Raw genomic sequence first — 27,794 nt, forward strand, 5'->3', positions numbered from 1 at the left:
GCAGGCAACAATGCGAACTAGCCACAGACTGCACACAGCACAGCCACTGATTCTCATACAGAGCGCTACATAAAGTTGCCAATAAGAAAACATAAACAGCCTGCTTACAATAGGTTGAATGGATAATTGTCTTCAATTTTAGTGGTACTTTCATGTTTCATATTCAGTCTCCAGCCATTAAATGGAAGTTACTTGCCTGCCCTCTTAAATGATTACTTAGTCTATAGAACCAGCACTGGAGATACTACAAATATATCGATATCAGTCATCTTTAGCTCAGTTCAACATTCCCCATTGGTTGCCTATACTTTCCATGGTCATGACCTCACTTTTCTCCTGGCTGAAAGACCCTAGACTTCTGTAGCTTTACCCCAGGTGTGTTCGTTCTTGAAAGTCTTAAAGACAAGTCACCAGTAAACGTTGATGCCATATTCAGACCTCTGATGGTTTGGTGTACTTTTCTCTGGCTTTAATTTATTAGAGTAATAAAAAGAAGACAAACTCCACCTTACTCTACCCCGGTCTTACGTCAAAGCTGTAATTCGTCAGGGTGTTTCATTGTGCTATGGATGTTTTCCTACAGATTCTTGATCCTGTGTACCATGTCATCCTATATTCCAATTTTCCTCAGCATTTGCCACACCTTACTTGTGTTCAGAAATGTCTTTATAAGCAGAAAGGCTAACCATAGATTTAAGTTGTATTCATATTATTTTTCTATAAATTGGCAGAGCAGAAACAATTTTTGATTCACCCTTCCTGATCCGTATTCTACCAATGATGAATCCGATATTACGCTCAAACGATTTTTTTGTAAAGTTTGTGTGTCAGGTGGTACAGTGTAGGGGCACAGGTGTCAGTCTTGCATGTGGGTGCACTCTTAGCTTGTCAGAGAATTTTTCTGAAAGCTGGCATGTTTTCACTGTCTTAGTATGTGGATTTCAACTACTTGCCTTTACTCCTAAATTAGTACATACTTTCACAAAGTTTACATGCTTCAGATGTGAGTCATGCCTTCAGTGTTCCAGTTCTATCACTTTCCTTGGCTATCTGGATTATGATGTCCGTATCCAATCACTAGTTACTGTGTCGTCTTTCCGTATGTCTTGAGTCTGTCGATCCATTGTTTTCCAGCAACTGCCCTGGTAAACATCGTTTGTGAGACTTGACAAAATCCTTTCCATCTGGGTGTAGTTGGGCTTACTCACAAGCCAACAGGACATGGTACCAATAGCATACCCTCCAGTACTAGCAGTGATACTTAAAAATTTCTTGTGAATCCTTTTGTCAAAAAATGTTACTTGCTATTGTGCGAACAATCACGTTGCATACTGCAATTCTCTTCCCTCTTCCTCCATCTACCTGCCACCCCCTTTTCCCGCCATGAGCACAAAGTACTGCCTATCTAAACTGATAGTTTTTGAGGCTTTGTCTGATGCAGAACCACCAACCCTATCTTAACATGGTTGTTTCTCTGAATTCTAACTCCATTGCGAGTACTATTTTGCATGATACAGAGTTATTGTTACTTACCTTGCCAAGTAAAACCTAGGTTGTGCAATAGAATGACTTTGTGATTTGTTGCAGTTCCAATGCTTTCTACTGAAGCACTAACCTTTTCGGATTTGAAAACTGCCGCCACGGGACTGCACAAGTTGGTCGTCGAAATCCTTCGTCTTCTCGTGAAAGAAAAGGTGAGAATGAGTGAACCGTTGACCTAGCACATCAATGTGGATGTTCATTTTGCAGCAGCAAAATAAGCATATCCAGTGTATAATATGAACATTTGGAAGATAAATGTAATTTATATCACTGTATTATTTTCCCCTATGAATCGATAGGTAATGAATTTTTTAAATTTTTTCTTTATTTTTGATTGTCTTTTGTTTTTTGACTAAGATCAAAATATTTGTTCCAGGGTCCTGGCTGGGTGAGGCAGAGGTGGGACGTGGCTGGAATGAGTTAGAAAGATTTTGCCCCTGCCGACAGTATAGACCGAATTGTGAAAGAAAATGTAAGTCTGTTTTACCTGTCTGAAACATTCGTAAAACTCGGGGAAAACCTGCTTAGTGCTGTTAATAAGATGGGTAGTTAATGTAGAAAAAATTGTCAATAAATTTCAGGATACTAATGTTGCACATTTGCAGGTCGCTTATTTTTAGGGGGAAGAGACTTCAAAGTTATCTTTCCTTCGTGGTACTGGTGGAGTATAGGGACTAAATTTTTTATTCTGTAAATGATTTAGTGCATTTAAGTTAACCTGTACTTCTACATTGTGTGACGGTATTTATAATCTGTATTCAACCTGATAGACTTTCTACTAGAAATACACAAATTCTAAGGATAGACTTTTGTTTTTTCGAGAAAGATTTCGGTCTCTGAGAATGGATGCAACTGAAATTTGAGCCTAGCTTGACTTGGTTAACTGTAGTTTTCTGAAGTGTTAGTTCATGCCCTTAACAATTTCTTTGAGAGGTGCTGAAAGTTCCTTGCCTACTTAAGTCACTACTGCTAAAGCAAAGTTAAGATTTGTTGAAGAGGTGACACTACCACATGATGACATAATTCTTCTCCTTACTTAACTGTGAAGGTCTTAGCTCAACAGGGCTGATAGTAGTGTCATCTATTTTCACACGAGTGTTCCAGTTTGTGTGTACGAACTTAAGTTTCTGTGATCTCAGAGGTTTTGCTGCAATCTCTGTTGTATTGTGTGTACTTTGATATCCCCTAATAGTCTTCACTGAATTAGTATTAAAACAGTTACTGGAAAGTTAGCCTTACGGTTTGCATTGTCATACACGTCATTACAAGCACGAGTCGAGATGTAATTCGGTTTGCAGAAGCTGGAGTTCACAGTGGGCCCCGCAGGCGAAGTGGCGCCGTTGACGTCGGAGATGATCCACACGAAGCTGCTGCAGATGTTGCGGCCGGAGCAAGGAGCGCCTGCCACCACTGACGAAGTCACGAAGTGGATTTCTGTAAGTCCAGCTTTTTTGTGGTGTACTTAGCCTTAAAGTAGTTTGCATTTGAGAGCAAACAGTTTTGTCCGCTCCTGCCAGCAGTACACCACCGGTAGCCGAGTGGCACTGTCTACTCCCCGTGTTCCCTCCGCAGAAAGTGTTACGCAGTGCAAGTACTGGACGGAGGACGTCGGCTTTCTTCCACATGTAGAAACACCTCGTATAGCAAAAGGACTCCCGTGAAGAGAATTATAGGCATTGCAGTAGGCATTATAGATTAATGCTGACTGTAATTCTAAGAACAAAAAGTATGAACCGTATCTTCCCTCCGTACACTAAATTTTTTTAAAACATTGAGGTTTTTCAGCAGCTGCAGACTTCAAATTTAGGAGTTAAATATTGATAAAATTATAACAAATGTCATCTTTCTATATACCACACAGTGCAATACATAACTTTGGAGATACAATGTTACAACTTCGAAGATATTGCTGACATTGGGAGAGCAGTCAGCTACGGTACTGTTAGTTAAACCTTAATATTGCTTATCTCCTGTCTCACGAGGAGAGTGCCAGAGGTGGGATGAGGTTTTTGAAGCTATATACTGTTTTGTGTGTTGCCCACCTACAGAAAATGTGCTAAATTGTGTTCTTATGTCATTTAAAGCAAAATACAATTAATTGAGTAATAGGTGGGTCTTCGCAAATCCCAAGCAGTGCAACACATTTATTGCTAATAATTTTAAAAGACTTAAAAGAGTATAATGCACACAGTTCCCTTGAAGACCAAACGTCACAAAAATTGCCCAACTGTACTGTAATTAAATGTATTGGTCAGGAATGATGCAGGAAGAAATTGAGAATCAGCTGGATAGCCCTTGATACAACTGTATGCTAGTTTCCACATCAAACAAACATCCTAATCTTGGAAGCTACAACCCACTTACTGCGTTTGTCGGTTGTGTAGGTTTTCTCACACTTGCAAATCGTCAAAGGACCCTTGCTAACGGTTGATACTGCAGCTCTCTCTTTCCTCTGTACAGAAGGATGTTATTTAGTATATAAGTTCCTTCAAAAGGTCCAGAATTTCTTGCGTTACCACCTCAGGTTTGAAAACCCCATTCATCATTGTACAATGACTTACACTACACAGGAGGGAGTAATAAGTTATGTAAATGTCATATTAATATTCTGACAATGGCAAAAATATTTTCAAGGGGTCCATACAAAACACAGATCTATTTGTGTTCCATGTGAATGATTTATTTTTCAGACAACATATCAGGATATGGGAGAAATTTCCAAATCGTTTATCACTATTGTCAGTAGCCTAGAAACTTCGTTTCAGTTAGTTGGGTTGAATTTGTACATATGTAAAACTCAAATGTAATTTGGAACAAGTTGGCAAAACTTTACTCATTACCACCAAGATACAAATGATGACTGTCAAATTTTCATGACTAGGTTAAAATTTGAGGTGGCACACACGGAGATTAGATATCGAGCCGATTAAGTGGCTTTTCATTTCCAATGCAAAGATTAATTGCTTTGAATACATTATTAGGTATTGTGGCACAACTCGGGTAAGTGTGGATACATAAGATAAGGAAAAAATTCATGTGTGCATTGTAAATCAGAACAAACGGACTTTAAAAACATCCATGTATTGCCTCTCCCATACGTATATATTTATATTACCTTTGTTACCATCACTTTAAACTTAAAGTGCACATTGTACAGTTGTGCACCTTAGGGTTGAATGTGAAGCTTTGAAAGTAGTTATGGTGCATTGCCTTGAAATTGAGGAACAGAGATGCCTTATGTACTGTAATAATCATTTTAGTCACCCAACCAGTCAGTTGACTGAAATACTGTTTTGTTTCATGGAGTAAAAATGTTAATTCAGTAAATATGCAGAATAAGAAAAATGTGGAAAAGTGTGAGCTCAAGAGGGAACAGAACACCCATGTTGGGTATTGACACTTTTAGTGCCTCTTGTAATTCCTTTTGCATTTTGATTCCACAGGCAAATGTAGGAGACCGGGCTAAGACACCAGAATTCATCCGTGTGCTGACGACAGCTGTGTGCGAGAGTGCGTATCAGGGTAAGTTCACTGTGTGAAGCATAAGATCATTAATTTTTGCTGTTTAATACATAGTAAGTAGTAATGTTCTGCACAAGTTGAAGTGTTTTGATGTTTTGAGTAACAATCAGGATTCCTCAGGACATATTGTAGTCCTGAAGTTTTCCGAGAGAAACCGTAGTGCTGTCGTAGGTGTGCAGTGTAAACTTGTCGGAGATAGTAAAATTTGGGTTGGGAGAAACTTTTAGTAGTCCGTGAAAGATCACTTGTAGGTGACACTGCTAACTTGGAACTGCAAAGTGCAACTGGCAGTAGGTGGAAACATCGGTTGTCTGTAGAGGTGTGCCAACACTGAAACCAGGTATTGCCTTACAGATGTTTACAAAATCACCACACGATTGAAGATGATGTGCAAAGCAGCTGCACACACCACATTGCAACTGCTGGAGACTCTACTATAGGGGCATCCACAAATTTTAGTTTCACTAGCTAGGCATTCTAACACCTTCGTGGGTGGCATTTGTTACTTAGCTCGACCAAAATGCTCCAGATCATATATTGTTGTGGAAGCAAGTGACACCTTTGGAATTTTGTCAGCCAACTGCAGTATTGTCTGAGGAATGTATGGCCAGGAATTGTTACCCTGTAACGTGTCTGTTGGGGTTTCTAGTTGCACTGTACATAACTTCTTTTCTGTAAGTGAAGCCACAGTTGTGACAACCACAGTGCTAGTGGCTTCATCGGAGTGACTGTCGACATTGCTAGACTGCTTCTGTTCGAGAAATGAGTTTCGTATACGATGCTGCGAAGCACGAGACAGATTTGAACTGCACTACTAGTGTGATCGTCGTTGAATCGCATATTGATATTAGGCGTGTAAATGTGCTCACCTCGAAATAAAGTGGGGATGGCCCATAGTTGACAAGGAAGCTGGATGATGTACAAACACGAAATACTACAAACAGCATCTATAACACAAATAGACAATTTTGATAAATGTCATTTGTTGGAAGAAGTTTTTTCCACACTACGAATGGTGAACAAACAGATTTTTGAGCAGTGCTTCCAGGTACGAAAAAGCACTGACCGGCAGTGCTGTTCGGAGTGAGAATGTCATCAGCATCTGTGATACTTCGTAAAACACATCTATTAACTGCAACGACTTTCACAGGAGTGTGCCATTAGATGCCCAAATATGTGTTTTGTGTTACTTAGGAGTAACACAATTTCGTCTTGTTCAAAAACATAAGTTTATTGAAAATCTACACATTAATGCTTAACAATAATAATAAACACTTCTGTTGTGGCTAACAGCATCAAATAGTCTGTGTCTGGTAAGACAGAGATAATTAAATGTAATTCAGATTATTAAATAAAACCGTTCACAACACAAAACACAACTTTTTCAAGATTTGTCAGAGAAAAGTTGCACTCCCACTTGCATTCCACATATGTGGCTGCTTTCTTCCCTTTCCGCTTCTCATTACACAGAAATGTGCACCATTGAGCAGGTTTACGTGTGAAAATGACATTTGCAGTCGTTTTCTTGTATTCCGTCAGTTGTCTGTTTCTTACTGGACTGTGAAAAGGAAGTTTGAATTTTGTCACCTCCACGTAGGTACTATCGGTACCAAAAGGTCACATCTGTCTTGCCCACTTTTGTCATTTACACAAGCTGTGTGTGAATACAGTGGTCCGAAGAGAATGTAATGTCGATGATGGAATAATATAGATATCGTGTGCTTTTGGGTCATCCGACTACACAAGTGCTGGAGCAAAAACAGATTGGTAGAAAGTATGTGAAGTTGTACATTTTTCTTCTCCATCATAATTCGTGCACTGTACGGACTGTACATTAGGCAACTTCATGGCGATATTGTTTGCTGCAATGTTTGTTTCCTGGTGTTCTCTTACTGTTGCTCCAGTGCTTATTAGCAGGTGTGGGTCAGTGATAGTGCACAGTAGCAAACTTATGCACATTCTATTATTCACTTCTGTGTAAAAGTGGCTGAAGTAAGAGCTCGCACTACACCTCGCCTGACTACCACCTGAGAATGCCGGCTGCTAGAAGGGTCAAAATTGTCACGTCCCCGTCAAAGGTCGATCGGTGTGCGGTACTATTACAGGCTCTCGACCCGACTGCAGAGGACAAAAATCGGGAGATTTTCCGAACTAGTCGGTTACTCGATGTCGAGTCAGTCTTCAGAGTTTTGACGCCAAAATAGGAATTGTCGTTACTGTAGATCGTGTTCTGTTCTTTTTTGCAGCCGCGGGATCCAAGAAGTTCGAAGAGGCACTGTTCTCGAAGCACGCGACACTCCTCCAGAAGTACATAGACACTAATGAGGAGCTGGAGCTGCACTGCTTGTACGCTGTCCAGGAGCTGAACCACCGCCTCGAGCAGCCCAGTGGTAAGTAGACGTATCGGCCACACCCCACATAAGTGGCAGTCTGTCGTGTTCACTCGTCTGCACTCTGTTCTTTCTGCCTTGGTGCCTTCACCTAATTTTCAGCAGTGACTTATTGTAGGGTGTGCCCATGGGTCATTCTATGTGATTTAGACTTTGATGGTACAGAATTTATGGTTAGCCATTATTTTGATAGGTACTGTAAAGACTTTGAAAGGTACTGTAAAGACTTTGAACATACCTTCAGTTATTAATTTTTAAACTTTCCAAAATCTGCGAGCTGTCTCATTTTGATACTACAAAATGGCCATCTCAAATCTACCTGAAAATGAACCCATTGAATTCTGTACCATTTTATTCCATTTTTATAAGCTTAAAAAACATAAGCTACATGAGTGTTCCTAAAAATAGTAACTTTTCACTAGACAACATGTTTTCAAATTAAAATTTTAAAATAGGCATTCTGTAGTGAAAAGTCATTAACAGTTTTTGTCTGTGTTGGCCAGTTTTCATGATGGTTTTCTAATGGGAATATATTCAGAATGTGTTATACTGCAGCTTACTTAACAACAAACTGGACGGAGCTGTACATTTTCAAAATTATGTAAAATGCATTAAATAATTGGTACTTCACAAATAAACATGATTTATTGCTTTGGTGGCATTTATTTAAAGGTGCCTATAAGTTCTGCACTCGAGGCAGTGGATTACTTTTGATCATTGCACATTCCAAACTGTAACTAAATGAAGGAATTTTTGCAAGACTGTTGCAAAACTGTTGATCGCTGTTATGAGACGACGTGTTCAAGTTTTTGAAGGAATTCAGAAGAGGAGAGTAATTGATGATATTATCGACACAGCATACAGTGATTTCTCTATATTAGGAGTTATCTACTGCTTATGCCTTGTTACTTACACATTTAGTTGTCCAAATGATGTCATAAAGAAAACTGTCACGAATCTCAATGCATAGTACTGAAGATCGTTGTCTATTATTGAAGAACATAAGTAGTGATGGCCGATTTTATTCGATGGAGGAAAACAATTTTTCCTCTACAGCCTTTAAGTAATGCATATACCTCCAGGGGGCTCACAGTTGTTTCAAGAGTTTGTGTGTGGTGCACATTGGGCCTGAAGCTATTGCAGCCAATTGTTTCTTCCCTGGCTGCATTTCCTTCACCTTGCCCTCCTTCCCTCCCTATCCTCGCTACTTCCCTGTTGCCTTCTCCTTCCCCTCTCTCAGCATTCTGATTTATGTCAACCTTGCTGTCCACCTGGTTTCTGTATTGGTTGCAATTTTGTTCCTTTTCTCTGTTCTTTCATCCTACTTCTCCAGGTCCCCACTTGGTTTGACCTCCACTTCAAAATTTCCTGTTCTTAGTGTGAGCCTTCTGGAGACCTCCCTCCCTAGCATCTACGGTGTGGATTCCCCTCGCCCTTCCGCACTGTAGCCCTTCTCCACCCTGCTAGGTCACCAGCCCGTGTGGTGGGGCTGCTATGTACCCATATGGCTGAGACCCCTGACAACACAGGGATCACACTACTCATACCTGAGCTGTTCCCATGTATGCCAAGGAGTGGTTGCTTATCTTCTTGGAGCATCAGAAATCCTGTTAAAGACATTAATGTGTCAGTGGCTTTTGATGGTGCAGTATCAACTAAAAATGAGGGTAATCCAAAGCAGGTTGCTGTTAGCATTGATGGAATGAGACACCAAAATCTGGAAGGTCTGTACTGGTGCAGTAAAACTCATCATTTTGCTGCAGGCCGTCCAGTTCTTAAGTTCCATCACCTTCAACTGCGATTATAACCAGTTTTGATATGAGGCAGCATGTGTTCGGGGATATCAGTGTGTGTGTGTGTGTGTGTGTGTGTCCTGTATTTGACTGACATCTGAAACTTAATACAGCTAAACGAGGAGGAAGTTCTCGTCTCAACATTGAGCAGTTGCTGTCCCATTGTGAACTTGCTAGAAAGAAGAAATATGCCAGATAATTAAGTTTCCTTTTAAATGAACTCTCATTGACTTTTTTAGAGTTGATATTCTTACATTGTATGCCGTGTCACAGTGCCGTCTAGTGGCAAATTGTTAGTTGCCAATGGAGGAAACTACTGAGGGAACACTTCTGCTGTGGGATACAGAGTCGTCACACCGTGGCGGCTTCATGTCCGTCCACTGGATGTGTGTACTTCATGCTAACTCCGTAGTCCTGGGCTTCTTGTTAACTAGTTAAATTGAGTAATGCAGTTTTTCTAGTGAACTGCGGGAAGACCTGCAGATGATAGGCACCATTTGCAGGAATTAGCATTTGACCCTCAACATATTTATACCGTACTGAGCATAAATAGACAGACCGACACATTGTGTGCTTACTTCATTGCAGAACAATTATTGGAAGCAGTCACATCCATTAAATACTTGGGGTATGTGTACTGAGTGAACCAAAAGTGGAATATCTACACATGACAAATTGCAAATAAAGCAGATGCCCATACAGTCATTGGAAGAATCTTCGTGAAGTGTGGTCCGTCCACGAAGGAAGTACCGTACAAAACTCATATTTGAGTATTGTAGTCTGGGATTGGTTTGGATTCTCAGAGAAACCACAAAAAAGTGGAAAGAACAGCAGTTTTTCATCACAGGTTCTTTTAGTGAGAGCGAAAACGTCGGAGGTGCTCATTCGTGTCTAGTGACAGATTCTGAAAGTGAGGCATTGGGTATCACTGTGTGCGTTATTGAGTGTGTGTTACTTGGGACGTCATCCAATATATTGCTTTCTATTCGTGTCTAAATTTACTGTAAAGATACTCAGAGATATTTGAAATCTCGAGAAGCTTATCAGTTGTTGCTCTCAAAGAACATTAACGAATGTAACAAGCAAGGGAGGAAGTGATAATGGTACGCTAAGTACTGTACACTGTACAGGTGCCCCCCAGGGGATCCACAACTCTTTTGTGGATACGTGCGTAGTGAGCACGGGACCCCGAACTGATGTGGCCTTCCTTCCTTTCCGGGCTGCATACCTTCCCTTTCCGCATCCTTCCCCATCTTCGCCACCCCCCCCCCCCCCCCCCTTTCACCTCTGGCTCTTTCTTTCCCTTTCTCTGGGGTTATGGTTTGTGCCTACGTCTGGAGACGGACGCTTGTACATATACTACATTCTACGCCTTCCTTCCTTGCTTGTAAGTCTTCATCCTTCCTTTGTCCTTCTCTTTTCCTTACCTCTTCTCTCTACCTTCTCCGCTGCGGCGTTTGAGACCTCTCTTCTTTCCTTTCCCTTTCTCTTTCTTCCTCCCTGTGCGTGTCTGAAGGCCAACCCACGCACTTCCATGCGTAGCCGGTGACGGGGTAACGCGTAATTCCCCGCCCCGGGTAGACAGGTAGGGCACGTACGTACCCCCTGGTAACGACCAGGCCCAGGGAGGGGTGATTACCCGAGCTGATACCTTCCGAAAGTGCCGATTGGTCCCTCCGTCCGTTTGTCGGGAGGTGTGACCTGAGGTGTGAACAATCACCTAAGGCGGGAGTGCCCTCAGAGAGGGCCCCCACAAGGGAGGAGCGCGCCATCGGAGACGCCGGTAATCGTGGGGGATTCTTCCGCAATGGTTTCCTCACCTTCCACTATGTCTGCTCACAAACGTAAGTTCACTGAGTCTCAACCACAGTCAGTTCTTCCATCGTTGCCACAGTTCCTTGTTGTTTCTCGGTCTGACGAAGGTCACGACTTCTCCACGGTCAACCCTTTCATTATTCAGAAAGGTGTCGACGCAATTGCAGGTCCTGTAAAGTCTTGTTCCAGATTACGGAATGGCACCCTGTTGTTAGAAACAGTCAGTGCCCTCCAGGCACAAAAATTGCTGCGTACGTCACTACTACACACCTTCCCTGTCCGGGTGGAACCGCACCGTACCTTAAATTCCTCGCGTGGAGTCGTTTATACACGCTCCCTCGATGGACTGTCTGACGAAGAAATTCAGCACTACCTGTCTGACCAGGGCGTAACGGCTGTTCATAGGGTTATGAAAAGGGTTGACACGAACATCATTCCAACCCGCACTGTCTTCTTGACATTTGACAAAGTTCAACTACCATCGAAAATCAAAGCCGGCTATGAGATAATTTCCATTCGCCCTTACGTCCCGAACACTACGCGTTGCTATCGGTGCCAGCGGTTCAATCACACCAGCCAGTCCTGTTCCAATCCGGCCAAATGTGTTACGTGTGGCAGGGATGCCCATGAGGGTGCTTGTCCACCTCCATCCCCTCGCTGCATCAACTGTATGGGTGACCACGCCGCTTCCTCCCGAGATTGTCCCGTTTTTAAGGACGAAAAGCTCATCCAGGAAATTAGAGTAAAGGAAAAGGTGTCGACCTTTGCTGCTCGAAAATTATTCGCCAGTCGACAGCCCACCATGCCTCAGAAAGGAAAATACAGCGCTGTCCTTGCTTCTCATCGGCCAACAAAGGAGGCGGCCACGCAGTCTTGCGACCTCACCTTTAGTGCCACGGTCGTCAGATCGGCCAGCGCAAAGATCGCCCGTTCATCCTCACCACTTTCGCCTGCCCACTCTCTGGCTCACCCTTTGTCGAGTTCTGCTAAATCTCGAGCCCAAAAGTCAGACACCAAGACTTCGAAAAAAGAGCATACTCGTGAAGAGTTTTTACGTACGGCAACTTCCCAACCATCGGTTCCTCCTTCCTCTAAACATCATACTTCCAAGAAGGCTACAAAGAAACCCAGTTCCTCTCCTTCTCCGCCAAGGCGTGTCCCATCTACAGTACCACCTGGCGGAAGTCGCCCTCGGCCGTCTTCTGTGTCGCTGAGGCGCACTGCTGGCGGCCGATCAACCGGCCGGTCGCTGGTGGCAGGAGCTGCTCCTGACCAACCTATGGATCAGGATCTTCTGCCTTCGGCTAATGCCATTCCATGCTGTCGGTCGCAAGCTCAGAGCAGTCGTTCAGTTGACAGCGACCTTGGTCACATTCCTCCATTTTCTGTTCACCCTATGTCCATTATCCACTGGAATATCCGCGGTATTCGAGCCAATCGGGATGAATTGTCGATCCTCTTACAATCCTACTCGCCGGTCATCTTCTGTCTTCAGGAAACAAAGCTGTGTCCCCATGACCGCTTTGTTCTCCCTCATTTTCAGTCCGTCCGATATGATCTCCCCTCTGTTGAAGGCACTCCAGCACATGGAGGACTCATGATTCTTCTCCATGAAACTGTCCATTATCACCCAATCCATTTAAACACTTCCTTCCAAGCTGTCGCCGTCAGTCTTTCCCTTTCCGGATACACGTTCTCTCTTTGTACTGTATACATTCCATCGTCCACACCAATGGCACGAGCTGATCTCCTTCATCTTCTTGGTCAGCTTCCACCCCCATATTTGCTGGTTGGGGACTTCAATGCCCACCACCCGCTTTGGGGATCTCCACATCCTTGTCCACGTGGCTCACTATTGCTAGACGTCTTCCACCAAGCAGATCTAGTTTGCCTCAACACTGGGGTCCCTACGTTTTTGTCTGCCTCCACGGCAAATTTATCTCATTTGGACCTTGCGGTCGGTACTGTTCCGCTAGCTCGGCCCTTCGAATGGTTCGCCCTTGATGATACACACTCGAGTGACCACTTTCCATGTGTCCTTAGACTGCAGCCTCAACGGCCATATATGCGCCCGCGACGCTGGAAGTTTGCTCAAGCCGATTGGACACTTTTTTCGTCTCTAGCGACATTCGATGACCGTCACTTTCCCAGCGTCGACGATGAGGTCACACATATTACCGACGTTATTATTACAGCTGCGGAACATTCAATACCACGCACCTCCGAATTGCCCCGGCGCCCCCCAGTTCCTTGGTGGAACGAGGCATGCCGTGATGCACTACGTGAGCGGCGACGTGCTCTCCGCGTTTTCCGCCACCATCCTACTTTGGCCAACTGTATCCGCTATAAGCAGCTACGAGCGCGATGCCGTCGTGTCATCCGCAATAGCAAGAAGGCAAGCTGGAAATTCTTTATTAGCTCATTTAACACCTTCACTCCCTCCTCGGAAGTTTGGAGTTGGCTTCGACGGTTCTCCGGCGCGCCTAGTTTCTCCCCGGTCTCTGGGCTCACTGTCGCGCATGACACATTAGTGGACCCCGTCGCAATTTCTAACTCGTTGGGTCAGCACTTTGCCGAGATTTCAAGCTCTTCAAATTACCCGCCAGCGTTTCTCCCGAAGAAACGTGCAGCGGAAGTGCGACCTCTTGCTTTCTCCTCTCAAAATCGCGAAAGCTACAATACTGTTTTCTCCTTGCGGGAACTCCAACATGCACTCTCTTCTTCTCGCTCCTCCGCCCCAGGACCAGATGGTATCCACGTCCAAATGTTGCTGCATTTATCAACCTATAGTCTGCGTTACCTCCTTCGCCTTTATAATCGAATTTGGACCGACAGTACTTTTCCCAGACGATGGCGGGAAGCTATCGTCGTTCCTGTTCCGAAACCTGGAAAGGACAAACATCTCCCCTCTAGCTATCGCCCCATTTCTCTCACGAGTAGTGTCTGTAAGGTTTTGGAGCGTATGGTGAATTACCGTTTAGCGTGGTGGCTGGAATCCCGCAGTCTTTTAACACCTGCCCAATGTGGATTCCGAAAGCATCGTTCTGCAGTTGACCATCTTTTTGCTCTCTCCACTTATATCATGAACAATTTTCTCCGGAAACGCCAAACGGTAGCAGTATTTTTTGATCTGGAGAGAGCATACGATACCTGTTGGAGGACAGGCATCCTCCGCACACTGTTCTCTTGGGGCTTTCCAGGCCGGCTGCCCCTTTTTCTTCGCGAATTTATGGCAGAGCGCACATTTAGGGTGCGGGTGAACACTACTCTCTCCCGCACTTTCTCCCAAGAAAACGGGGTACCCCAGGGCTCCGTGCTGAGTGTTGTACTGTTTGCCATCGCTATAAATCCAATTATGGATTGTCTCCTTCCCGATGTCTCGGGCTCCCTCTTTGTGGATGATTTTGCGATCTACTACAGCTCTCAACGGACCAGCCTTCTTGAACGACGTCTTCAAGGATGTCTCGATCGCCTCCACTCTTGGAGCATCGAAACAGGCTTTCGTTTCTCTCCCAGTAAGACCGTTTGTGTTAATTTTTGGCGACGTAAGGAGTTTCTTCCGCCCTCCTTACATCTAGGACCTGTCAACCTTCCGTTTTTAGACGTCGCTAAATTCTTGGGTCTTATGTTTGACAGAAAACTGTGCTGGTCCTCCCACGTTTCCTATCTTTCGGCTCGCTGTCTGCGATCCCTTAACACCCTCCGTGTCCTGAATGGTACCTCCTGGGGAGTGGACCGAGTGGTCCTTCTCCGCCTCTATCGCGCCTTAGTGCGCTCGAAATTGGATTATGGAAGCATAGTCTACTCCTCTGCTCGGCCGTCTATTCTTCGGCGTCTCGACTCTATCCACCACCGTGGATTACGTTTAGTGTCTGGAGCTTTTTACACTAGCCCTGTGGAGAGCCTTTATGCTGAGACTGCTGAACCTCCGTTGTCCAATCGGCGAGCGGTCCTTCTAAGTCGTTATGCTAGCCATCTGTCTTCCATGCCTGCTAATCCGGCCCATGACCTTTTTTTCGACGCCTCCTTTGATGTAGGGTATGCAGGCCGCTCCTCCTCCCTACTACCCCCGGGAGTCCGCTTCAGTCAACTGCTCCATTCTCTTTCCTTCCGCTTTCCTAAAACCTTCTTGACAACTTGGGGTACAGCACTGCCTTGGCTCCGTCCCCGGATCTGCCTGCTCCGTGACCTTTGCCGATTTCCCAAGGATGGTACCCCTACACTTGTTTATCGTCGGGCATTTGCTGCTCTATGTGCACAAATGACGGACGCCACATTTATTTACACCGACGGCTCGAAAACATCGTTAGGTGTAGGGAGTGCCTATATTGTTGGCGACTCCCCAAATCAATTTTGGCTTCCCGACCAGTGTTCGGTGTATACTGCGGAGCTTTACGCTGTTCTCCAGGCTGTCCACTACATCCGCCACCATCGGCGGATACAGTACGTTATCTGCTCAGATTCTCTCAGCTCTCTCCTCAGTCTCCAAGCTCTTTACCCTGTGCACCCTCTGGTCCACCGGATTCAGGACTGTCTGCGCTTGCTCCATCTGGGGGGCGTCTCGGTGGCGTTCCTCTGGCTCCCGGGACACGCTGGTATCTGTGGGAATGAGGCGGCCGATATAGCGGCCAAGGCTGCAGTCTCTCTCCCTCGGCCAGCTATTCCGTCGCTTCCCTTCACCGATCTACGGAGCGGTTTATGTCGCAAAGTTGCTCATTTATGGCATGCGCATTGGTCAACACTTCCCAATAATAAATTGCGGGAAGTGAAAGCTCTTCCTTGTGCTTGGACTTCTTCCTCCCGAACGCGTCGTCGGGAGGAGGTAATTTTAACTCGACTCCGGATAGGGCACTGTCTTTTTAGCCATCGACATCTTTTAAGTGGCGATCCTCCCCCACTCTGTCCCCACTGCTCTCAGCTGTGGATGGTAAGACACCTTTTAATTGAATGCCCCTATTTTAATCCGTTACGCGCCCGTATACAGCTATCGCCTGATCTATCGTCGATTTTAGCAGATGACACGCGCTCAGCCGACTGCGTTCTCCAGTTTATTAGTGCTAGTGAAATGACGTCAGTCATTTGAAGCTTTTTTTGGGGACAACCACCCCCTTTCTGTAGTGGAATTTTAAGCCTTCCTTCTGCTTTTAGTTTCTCCAATTTTATGACTTTGTTCCCATTGCTGCTGATTTTCAGTTTCGGTTTTTTTACTGTTTCCTAAGTCACAGGCTGGGCGCTAATGACCATAGCAGTTTTGCGCCCCCCCCCAAAAAAAAGAGAGAAACTGTACAGGTGGCTTGCGGACTGTAGATATAGTTGTATGGGCCCAGAACTGAGCCATCGTGTAGCACCACTGAAGAAATTACAGGGGAAAATGTTTTTATCTGATGCAATCCTCTCGGTTAACCTGTGTTTGTCAACCTTCTGAAGTGCTATACACTGTGTAGTAATTAAATATCTGTTGAACTTGAACAGAGTTGCCCCGAGTTCTGGAAAGCAGAGAATTCCAGATGAGCCAGGGAAATATTAGAGAAAGAAATTAGGAAAAGTGTATTGCCGCTGTCTGGGCACGGCCGAGTGCGTGTGCTGCTTCCCTACTCCCTCATTCCTACTGCTTCTCCCCTTCTACCACTCCCCTCAGCTTGCAGTCAGTGATACCACCACTTCTTCAGGCAGGTGTGAAGAGCGGTTGTTTGGGTGTGATTTTCAGAGGCTGTCGACACTGGCTGGAGGAAGCAGTCGCAAGTGCCCGAGTTGTCAGAGAGATAGTGTGAATGTGTGTGTCCTTTCTTTAACAAAGGGTGTGGCCAAAAATTTTGTTGTGAAAGCATGACGGTCTTTCCTACTTCGCTGTCTGCGGTTCAGCGGTCATCTTCATGGTGAGTTGCTACCTATCCTCATTAGTATCGATTCTCGGAGTATTCGTGCAAGTTATCTGTTGCGTGGATTGATCACCGTTGTCTCATTTCATCAAAATGGTTTCTGTGACGTGAATAGCTGGCCACACAAATGGTCTTCCGTGATGGGCCAAAACTGCAGGCCACTTCTGTGGCTATATCTAAGGGATCGGGCCTGCCAATCTGGAGCCCATTGTTTCCCACTAATGTGCAGGACCTGCCTGTCAAATCTAGTCTCGCCGGTTTGCCTGCAGGCCACGTCTGTCTGTGTATGGCATAATGCGGCGGATTTTCGTGGTTTATCCGTAGACTCTATAGAAATTTTATTTATTCTAGTACATATGCCACATCAAAAGTAGTTTGTGTTAAAAAATATGGATCGTAAGGAAAAAATCATGTCAGTCGATAGCAGTTTGTACAGTATGTACTTGTATGTTTCTCGAAAGGAAAAATCGCACAACACCTGTTAAAATAACAGATATAACGCAGTGGGTAATAAACGACAGTAATGAACACAGTAGAACCAACATATTATTGATGGTCACAAATGTGTTGGTTTACACAATTCTTCCCCACATGTACACTTCTTTCAAGAGGCCTACTTTCTTCTGAGGTTATATCTGAAATCCGTGAATGTATTCTAAATCTGTCTTGCGACTACAAGGAAATGCGTATTTTTTTCACCAAATGTTCCATTTTATGGAAATAAAATATCTGTGGTCTTAATGAAGCGAACATAACATTTGGCTTGCTTTCTCCAGCTAAAAAGTTCATTAGAAAAGATATGGATGTTAGTACTTAATCGCTCACAAGTTTAGAAATATAGAAGTACTTACATTTTTTTGGTCAACTGTCTTTATTTACACACGGGATCTCAAAATTTGTCGGGGGGGGAAATGCTAAGAGATCTCGAGTTCGAGTGTCGGTCCGGCACACAGTTTCAATCTCCCAGGAAGTTTCATATCAGCGCGTACTCCGCTGCAGAGTGAAAATCTCATTCCGGATGCTAAAACTTGGCTGTAAATCGGGAAATATTGAGGAATTTCACTCGGGGAAACTTGCGGCAGCCATGTTGGAGTAACATTCGACTATTAATAGGTATAGAAAAATTTCTGCAAAAGTGATAATGCACAATTAGTGGTATTGAGTGCTCTAATGCCAAATCTGTTGTGTAAATACTACGTCTGTTCAAGAAATTCCGGAAATGTCTACAGGGAATTTTTATGTATTTCCCTTTTACTTATTGTGCATTGTCTCCTGAGAAATAATTTCCTCCACAATTGATACACCAACCCCAACGCCACATTCAGTTCCGGAAGCAGTCACAGTGCGCCTCTTGCTGGATCGCGCAAAGTGCTGTCTGCAAATTTTCTTTTATCTCATCTGTCATTGCAAATCTTCGTCTTTTCAACTGGGTTTCCAACTGTGGAGAAAACAGTGCATGCAGGGGCAAGGTCTGGAGAGTACTAAGGATGAGGCAGCACAGTCATTTCATTTTCTGTGCAATAGTCACATGTGAACAGTGACAAATGTGTAGGTGCATTATCGTGATGCGAGAGCCGTCGATTTGTCTCCCTACATTTCATACAGTTTTCTTCTTATATTTTCTCGCAGGTGTCACAACGTGGCCCGATAGTACTGTCGATTAACAGTTTGTCCCTGTGGCACAAACTAATCCTTCAAAGTCAAAGAAAATAATCAGTGCGGCTTTGGCATTTGATCTGACCTGATGAGCTATTTTTGGTGTTAGAGAACCGTGTTAACCATCTGTAACAGTATGGCCTTAGCACTCGTCAATGCAGGCTTCCTATATCATTTTGGGAAGGTTTTCTTGAGTTTTCACGCAAGATTTAATGCAGACGAGTCACTCCTGTAACTCTGCCGCCTCTAAATTCGCAAACTGTAAGACTTCCAGGGCTGTTAACTACATTTAGTTTGAACACACCATTGGCTTGAAATTACAACTGTTATGGAAATATTAAACATGCGTGTCTAATCTTAAAATTACAGTTCACTTGCTGTGTAACAACAGAAATAGGGGAGAAATGAGGACTTCAGTATGAATTGACAGTTTATTGTATTTGTGCTGAAAGCAAGCTTCATTATATTTGAAAACAGATTGCTATTACTGATTACTTCAAAGGATTATCAATTGCTGTGTCTTAATTAGCAAACTATGCTCACAAGTTACTCTGGAAAATACTTGCTATACAGAGGCAAGTTCCTAAATCATAGGAGTGAAGGTTTAAACTGCAATTCACGCTATCAGGCAATGTAAGAAAAAGTAATTGCCATTTACTTTAAAGAAGACACAAAGTTGCAGACACACAATTTACTCTGACATAAAGGTTTCAGCCACAAACACAAAAGCAAGTGCAGCTAATGCTGACACCACCACAGACTCGAGCATCTCTGGTTGGAATGAAACATAATGTGGGATGCGAGCAGTAGTCTGGAGGGGATCAGGAAGGGGAAGGGATAACAGTGTACGGGTGGGGGGAGAGGTGAGCTCTCGTCTCGCAGTGTGTGCACGGACTAGACTGCAGTCGAGCGCAGCATCGGGAGGTTGTGGGGCGGGGAAGTGGGGAAAGATGGGTGCAAATAAACAGAGTGGGAGATGAGAATGGGGAGGAGATGATAGAACACAGGGGGTGGAAACTTCTGTGCAGGGCACGGGGCCGGGATAATTATGGGAGCAGAGAATGTGTTGTAAGGTTAACTCCCATCTGTGCAGTTCCGAGAAGCTGGTAATGGAGGGAAGGCTCCAGATGGCTCGGTTAGTGAAGCAGCAATTAAAGTGTGACGTTCAGCTGCACGTTGGTCTACTTAGCACGTGGCCGCAGACTGGTGGTGGCCGTTCATCTCGGTGGTCAGTATTCCTGCTGATATAAAAAGCTGTCCAATGAATGCAGCAGAGCTGGTAAATGACATGGCTGCTTTCACAGGTGACCGGTGCCTGATGGGGATAGGATAAACCTGTGACAGGTCTGGAATAGGAAGTGCTTGGCAGGTTTAGCACCTGGTCCTCAACTGGTATATGATCCTTGTGGCAGGGCACGATGATAGCTAATCAAACCTAGTAGTAAACTCATTACTTAGTCCCCTGTTTCACTCATTTGAGGTTTGTTCTTTCTTGTACACTTTATCATAAAAATAGGTGTTTTTGTTATTAAATATTTTATAATTGTATATATTCTCTGCTAAATTGGCAAACGTGACATTGTTACAAAAACAGGAGTTGTGTGAATGATAAAACAGTTATTAACTATGAATCGGCAGTTAAAATGTGCGACAGTTATGCTGTAATGTCTTAGTGTTCACTGCACAGGAATATGAAACCTGTTGCTTTAGTTTGAATGAAGTGAGTAAAAGAATGCCATGCTTTCATAATGGTTACAACTGACACCTGCCTCTGAAACGAAACACTAAAATTGACCTGTGTAGAGAATAAAACAGCCAAAATGTTTTCATTGCCACGATTAAATTGAATGAACTTCTGCAGCTGCACAGTGTACTTATATCAGTGCAGCAAATCATTTTGTTCAAATGTTTCTGGTTAATTTATTGTTCACAAGTAGAGTAACATGTTGCGCACCTCGAAGTCTGCAGAATGTGTGCAAAGGCTGGAAAGAATATTAAAGTAACTCGAGTGGCAGGGAATGACCACAAACTGGTGGGAGCCGTTCCTCACACTATTCTCTCGCAGTGTTGCCTTTCTTGTAGTACTGTGCATAGCCTTCTCGAGTGTGTCCACATGCCACATTTCCTGCAGTCTGTCCCATTTTTTCATTCGAGAAAACTTCAGTGTTATGCTGGGCAGAAAGAAAGTTGGGCAATACAATTTTGATTAACAGTAAGTTGTTACCAGGCCTTTAGAATCCTGGGAGTGATCTGAGCCGGTTGAGGCCTTGGAGCATGCCCAAAGTGTTGCGCATCACACTCTGTATCATGTTTTATTCGTTGTGCTGTTGTGTATCTTTCTAAAATTGACAGTTAGCGAATGCAGTTCTCTTACTATTTCTGCTCTGTTACGTAATTGGTCAATATCTCTCTTGCAGTAGATATGCTTTTATATTTTAGTGTTACAGATACACTTTGTTATATATACACCCATGACTTTTAATGGGTTCCAGGCATCTGCTGAAACTTTATGGTGACAGCCTAATTTCCTTCTCTCTCTTATCATCTGTTCGCAGGTCTGCTGCGAGACTTATTCCAGGCACTCTGGGACTACGGCTGTGTGGCAAACGAGACGTTCCTGAGATGGGAGCAGAGCAAAGATCCGACATTCCTGCAGGGCAAAGGCGTCGCACTGAAATCTCTGACGGCATTCTTTACTGCGCTGCGGGAGGCCGACGACGACTCGAGCGAAGAGTGTGCCTCGGGCCAGTGATGAACGGGGGAGGTCTCTCTTCTGTCGCGGAGATTTCGACTCGGCACTGGGGAACGAGAGAGTAGAGCACGGAACTTCGTCGAACGGCCTCTGTATTCCTTGCCTCCTAAGGAGGTCGTGACGTTTGGACTTGGGGATATGAAAATTTATATATACATATTATTATTATATATAAATACTTGACTATAAATACTGCAGAGACTGTATAAAATTAAATAAATTAAAAGTTTTCCTGTAAAATGCAACACGGAGCAAAAGATGTTAATATTTTGAGGGTAACGTTTTTGGGTGCGGTTACAGAATCGGGGCGTGGGAAAGCAGTTGACCTGTCAGTATGGGGTCCCGAACTGAAGTGGTGTCGTTTCTTTTCCACTGACTCCAGCCAGAGGGCATGCTTTAGGAGTATATAAAATATATGAAAGATATCGCAAATCTGTGTTGTGACATGTTGTTATATTGATTCTTACGGCATTGTTAATAACTTCCCTTCTTTTCTCAGTTTCTTTTCAGTTTTAAATTAAATTTGAATAGGTTTTGAAATGCAGCTCGTCTGATCTAGGTCATTCTTTCCTTTCTCTGCACTCCATCTGAAATGGCCCATTTTAAAGTTAGAGAAATTTGATGTGGACACATTTAGGTAACACGTTTATTTTTCTGAGAGACCGTTTTGTAAATTTCTGTTGCGTGCACATGCCTGTCGGTGCTGCGTGTACGCAGTGTTACATCTTGTTTTAATGTTAGGAGCAAGTAAAAGTTTTGTGTTTCTGTGATGGGGGAGTGAGAAGATGCTATATTACTAAATGTACACATACTTATTATATATATATATATATATATATTTAAATGAGAGAATGGTAACTGCTGCTATTTGTAATGTAATGTAAGATTGCAAATGCAAAAATATGCTATTTGTGTAACTTGCAAGATGTAAATATTTATATATATATACATATATACATATACACACATTTATCTTTTTCTTAGTATTTAACCTATGTTTTTGCATGCACAAGATCTCCTACCACCTTTCTTCAGTGATTGTGTTTATTTAGTGCTACAGTGGCAACTGCGATTGTAATTCCATAACAGATTAGAGACCACCTGAGTTGCACGTATATGGTGCCCAAGTTAAATGTGGCCGCCCTCTCGGAAGGATTAACGTACGACAAAATGAATCCTTCACGAGACCAAAATCACCTTTGTCGTTCTCAGAACCCCTTGGAAACACTACCAGCGTAGGCTGTCCTTGGAACTGTAGAAACATTAACTCGGCCATCTGGGTCTTTATCCTCACCAGGAACAGTCTAGTAATTGTCAAACTTTTGAAAGTATTGCGGATTCATTAATTTCTTACTGTTTGCTTTTGAGGGCCATGTCTAAGAGGAGAAGGAACTTAGAGGTGAAAATAGTAATCATTTGAAATATCAAAACATAATCAAGAAACTTTGTGAAGTATAACTAAAAGTACTTGGTGAATAAACCAAAAGTATCGTACATTGGCTACTGGTGTAAACACCTAAATAGACAAAGTAGTTCAAATGAATTACAGCAGATCACGTCTGTAGACAGTGTGGTGCATAAACATGCTGTAGAAGTCTGTCCAGTGGAATTGTTTGACATTTCCTTTTATTCCTCAAACAGCTATAAAAATGTGTTCCTTAGTCTGGATTCATTCAGTATCATAGTTACCAGATGAATGATTGGTCTTCTCTCCTGTGTCAAGTGAAATTACTTGGCAGTAGATATATATCACTTAAATGAATTCCTAATAAATAGCAAGAGATCAATGAAAAGCATTTATAAAAACATTTGTTGCAACAATTGAACTAAAAACACTGTTATTGTGTAAGGGCAGACATAATATCAAATTTTGGTGAGGTTTCAGTAATGTGTACATGCCACTTGATTTTTGAGAACTTTGGGAAAACTGAACATTTCTTTAAGCAATGTTTACAGCCATAGTTAGTAAGGTAGAGATTTGAATTTTTGTGGTTGCATACAACAAGAGCTGTATTTAATGGAGAAATATGGTGAAAGACGTAAGGTTGTTCTTTTCCCACATTTTATTTTTAAATTTTGTATTGCGCTTTAATAAAAAGCTGTAACTAAAAACTAATCATGCAATCAATTGATAATTTCATGGTAAGATCTTAATGAGGGTTATAAGATCACTGAACTAAAATTAAGTTATTTAAAGTTTTATTAATTACAAAATTTTGAATTTTCCACGATCAAAATTAGGGCCACCAGGTTTGTCTTCTCCCCACATTTAATCCATCAGGCCTCTATGTGTAAACCAGTAAGAGAACCATCACCTCTTCTCGGCACGTAATGTCTTGTCATTATTTCCTCCATTGAAATATAAGGCTGTGTCACACACACTAGTTTTTTAATGCTAAAGTTCACAAAATGTCCTTCATGTGTGCCTAATCCACATTAAATTATTTATGCTTTCATTCACATTGTTTTTTTTCCCCCATGAAAATGCTTTCTCAATAAATTAGGGTTTGCAAGAAACCTAAATGTGGGCTTAATCAGTTTCATAACAGGTTGTGATAGTGAGTGCTTATGTCAATAAGCTTCATTCCATGTGTTGTACTTGATCCAGTCAGTTACCTTTGAAGCACAGCTTGTGCATTGCTGTTTGACTAGCGAATGGTTTGTGGAAGTAAATGGCCCATATAGCATGTGTCATAACCTCTGTGTTGTTTGTATTTTTCCTAATAAGTCTTCCATAAAATAACAGAAGGGAATAAGTTTCTATAAGAGTAAACCTGCCGTTTCTTTCTCAGTTGTTTTATGTTCTCAGGCACTTCACCTTGTCCTTAAGTGACAGTGTACCACCAAGCCTCTTCTGGATGTGGCACACATTTGAACTTTCCTTTAGTAGTATTTCCTAAGTCTTTGAAAGAAGATACTCCCATCATCAAGGTATTCAGTATATCTTAACACTGTACTTGTTGTCAGACCTGGAGAAAATCCTCGTAATTGCTATGGCCTTCCTACCCTCTACTTCAGCCACTATAAGATTTAGAAGCAGTACATGGTGTAGAAAATGTAAACATTTCCACACATGTTCCTGAGCAACAGTGGGTGTGTAGGCTTGTTTATACTTAAATTTGCAAATGAGGGAAAGTGTAATTTTTGTGTAGGTAAATGTACAGGAAGCACTTACCACCAGAGTTACACGAAGTTAGTCGTGTGAATGTTAACACGTGGCATATATGGAAGGACTTCACAAAATTGTGCGAGACTTAGTTTTTAACATTTCTCGTTTACTGAGGCAACAGTCGTGGGATAGCCACAGGTTTTGGAAATCTGGGAATTTCAAACTTATCGGGGAATTTTGAAAAAACCCTGGATAGATGAAATGGTTCGTTTACTGAGGTGTTGTGCACTTTTCTGGCTGGCTGCAGCTGAGAATATGAACTACTACCCTACTCCCTTCTTCTTACTGCTTCTCCCCTTCCTACCACTTCCCTCAGCGCTGCCACCACCTCTTGCCACTAGCCTAGCAGCTGCCAGCGGAACAGGGAGGTGCGAGGTGTGATATGTTTGGATCCGATTCTGAGATACCGTAGACACAGTGGCTCGAGACAGCAGTCTTGTGTGCACGAGTTGTGTTAGAGTGATTGTGTGAATATGTGTGCACTCTCGTTTTCTGACAAAATCTATGGCTGAAAATTTAGTTGTGAGAGTGTGATTCTTTTCTGTGTGTCAGTGGCTACCTGTCATCACTGTTAGTGATTCTCAGAGTATTTGTACAAGTTATGTTGCATTGTGGTCTCATTTCATTAACATGCTGTCTGTGGCTCACGAATAGCAGGTCACGAGAGTTGTTTTCCGTGATGGGCAAATCTGCAGGCCGTTTCTGTGGGTAGCGGTAACGGATCGGGCCTGCCGATCTGAAGCCGTTCGGTTCCCACTAATGTGCAGGCCTTGCCCATTAGATCTAGTCTCGCCGATATTCCCCTCAGACTGGCTGTGTTTGTGTGTGGTGTAATGCAGCAGATTTTCGTGGCCTGTCCGTGGACCCAGGACTGTGGTGCTCTTCAGCAGACCAGAGGCCATGACCTATAGATTTCAGGAATTGCGACTGTCTCACCGCAAGTATGTTGTACAGTGTGGCATAACGTTTTAAAGACTTTTATTTGTTCTAGTACATTTCGGCTCTTCAGAAGTAGTTTAACATGTTAGAAACTATGGGTAATAATAATAATGATGATAGTTTCTTGAAAGAAAAATCACACACGGCCTATAAAAGCAATGCAGTCGGTAATAACCGACAATAATGAACATAGTAGAACCAACAATTTATTGGTGGGCCGGCTGCGGTGGCTGAGCGGTTCTAGGCGCTTCAGTCCGGAACCGCACGACTGCTACGGTCGCAGGTTCGAATCCTGCCTCGGGCATGGATGTGTGTAATGTCCTTAGGTTAGTTAGGTTTAAGTATTTCTAAGTTCTAGGGGACTGATGACCTCCGATGTTAAGTCCCATAGTGCTGAGAGCCATTTGAACCATTTTTTGTTGGTGGTCACCTACAGAGTTAGTTTGCACAATTCTTCCCTGCCTTACACACTTCTTTCAAGAGGACTAGTTTTTTCTGAGGTTATTTCTGAAATCTGTGGAGGTATTTCAAATCTGTCTTGCGACTCCAAGGAAATGCGTATTTTTGTCACGAAATGTGATTTTATTTGAATAAAGTGAAACACATACCATTTGGCTTTCTTTCTCCATCTAAAACAGTTCATTACAAAAGATGTTGATGTTAGTGCTACAGATTTTTGCTCACATCAGGAAACACCACCTGCTTGCAAATTTTTTTAGATGTATCTTTGTTTGCACTATTGTTTCTTGTACCATAGGTGCAAAGACAGATTGTCAACTTATGTCTTAACTTTTCCTTGAGCTCTCAAAACTTGTCAGGGGAAAATTCTAAAACTTGTATGGAAATCGGGGAAATATCAGGAAATTTAACATGGGGCAGCCCTGGATATGTACGTATACAAATGATGGTGTATCGTGTACAGGAGATGTAAAAGGACAGTGCAATGGCAAAGCTGCTATTTGTACTCAGGTGATTCATGTGAAAAGTTTCCAATGTGATTGTGACTACATGACTGTGGCAACATGATATTGGCAACATTTTCACGACTATGGACGACTGTACAGGCAGCGTGACTCAATATTTCAGCTGGGGCATGCATCCAATTGTAGAGTCCATGCCGTGTGGAGTTTGTGCGGTATGTCGGGAGTATCCCATGACTTTTTGTCACATCGGTGTAGGGAATTGGGGCTGCGACACTGGCAGTGGCCTGTAACTCAGGAAAGCCAAACTAATTTACACAAATGAGTGCAAACAGTGTGTTTTTATATAGAATGAGTTTAACACTACAATGCAAATTCAGCTTTAGTGTGTGACCTTTATAGACAAAAAATTGCCCTGGAACACACAGTAGTCACTATGTACAGTGTGTACACACACACACACACACACACACACACACACACACTCACTCTCTCTCTCTCTCTCTCTCTCTCTCTCTCTCTCTCTCTCTCTCTCTCTCTCTCTCTCCAGTTTTCGTCAATGAAAAGTGACTTTATCATAAGCACTGTTACTCATTTTCTTGTCCTATTTAAGAAAAAACAGCAGTGCTTCTGCATGTGTGAAATATGAAGCGAGTACAAATGGAACATACTTGTCATGGCAGTGAAGTTTTTGTGGACTTCATTTCTTGTCAAGCTCTCGGTAGATTGCTGACATTTGTGTAATGTTGCTGCTTTGGAGAAATATCTAAAAACCGAGCGATGTGGCGCAGTGGTTAGCACACTGGACTCGCATTCGGGAGGACGACGGTTCAATCCCGTCTCCAGCCATCCTGATTTAGGTTTTCCGTGATTTCCCTAAATTGCTTCAGGCAAATGCCGGGATGGTTCCTTTGAAAGGGCACGGCCGATTTCCTTCCCAATCCTTCCCTAACCCGAGCATGTGCTCCGTCTCTAATGACCTCGTTGTCGATGGGACGTTAAACACTAACAACAACAACAAATATCTAAAATGTTTAACTTTGAAATATTCACAAACAGCTTTCTTTACGAACCAGTTTGTGCCATTGATGATGCTGTGTAGGGTGTATACGACCAGGGAAAAACCTAGGATGTTTCTCGTCTCGGAGAAAATCAAGAGAAATCCAGGAATTTTTTAGAATTCCAGGAATTTCTGTTTTAGTTTACAGTTAAATTTTTCTAATTTTAACTGGTAAGAATCGATACTCTAACAAAGGATATTGCTGTATCCTGCTACTGAAGAGTAATACTGCAACAATAAAATGTGAACGAGAAAAGAAAACAAAAATAAAACATAAATTGCAAAGGAAATGTGCCATATACAACAACAAAACGCAGTTTTCATAAGTGTTTGCCAAAAGCAAAATGTGTGAAAGAC

General features: G+C 43.0%; 2 protein-coding genes across 7 annotated transcripts in view; both read left to right on the forward strand.

The window, feature by feature from the left end:
- LOC126213414 (eukaryotic translation initiation factor 4 gamma 1-like) overlaps window positions 1-21,594 on the forward strand; it is a 786,084-nt gene extending 764,490 nt beyond the window's left edge. The window contains exons 38-41 of one of the 6 annotated variants that reach the window (XM_049941144.1): window positions 2,841-2,978; window positions 4,986-5,064; window positions 7,311-7,454; window positions 21,153-21,594. In XM_049941144.1, coding sequence (XP_049797101.1) covers window positions 2,841-2,978; window positions 4,986-5,064; window positions 7,311-7,454; window positions 21,153-21,349 — 558 coding nt within the window. In that variant the 3' untranslated portion in view covers window positions 21,350-21,594. Of the gene's footprint in view, window positions 1-1,587; window positions 1,695-1,918; window positions 2,015-2,840; window positions 2,979-4,985; window positions 5,065-7,310; window positions 7,455-21,152 lie in introns of those variants that run through there. The other 5 variants (XM_049941157.1, XM_049941143.1, XM_049941158.1 and 2 more) reach the window with 5 other exon arrangements.
- The window catches only part of LOC126213419 (eukaryotic translation initiation factor 4 gamma 1-like), a 110,616-nt gene that overhangs the window by 10,547 nt on the left and 72,275 nt on the right, over window positions 1-27,794 (forward strand). The window lies entirely within an intron of this gene.

The sequence above is a fragment of the Schistocerca nitens genome, chromosome 11 (assembly GCF_023898315.1).
Source record: "Schistocerca nitens isolate TAMUIC-IGC-003100 chromosome 11, iqSchNite1.1, whole genome shotgun sequence".
NCBI classification, from domain to species: Eukaryota; Metazoa; Arthropoda; class Insecta; order Orthoptera; family Acrididae; genus Schistocerca; species Schistocerca nitens.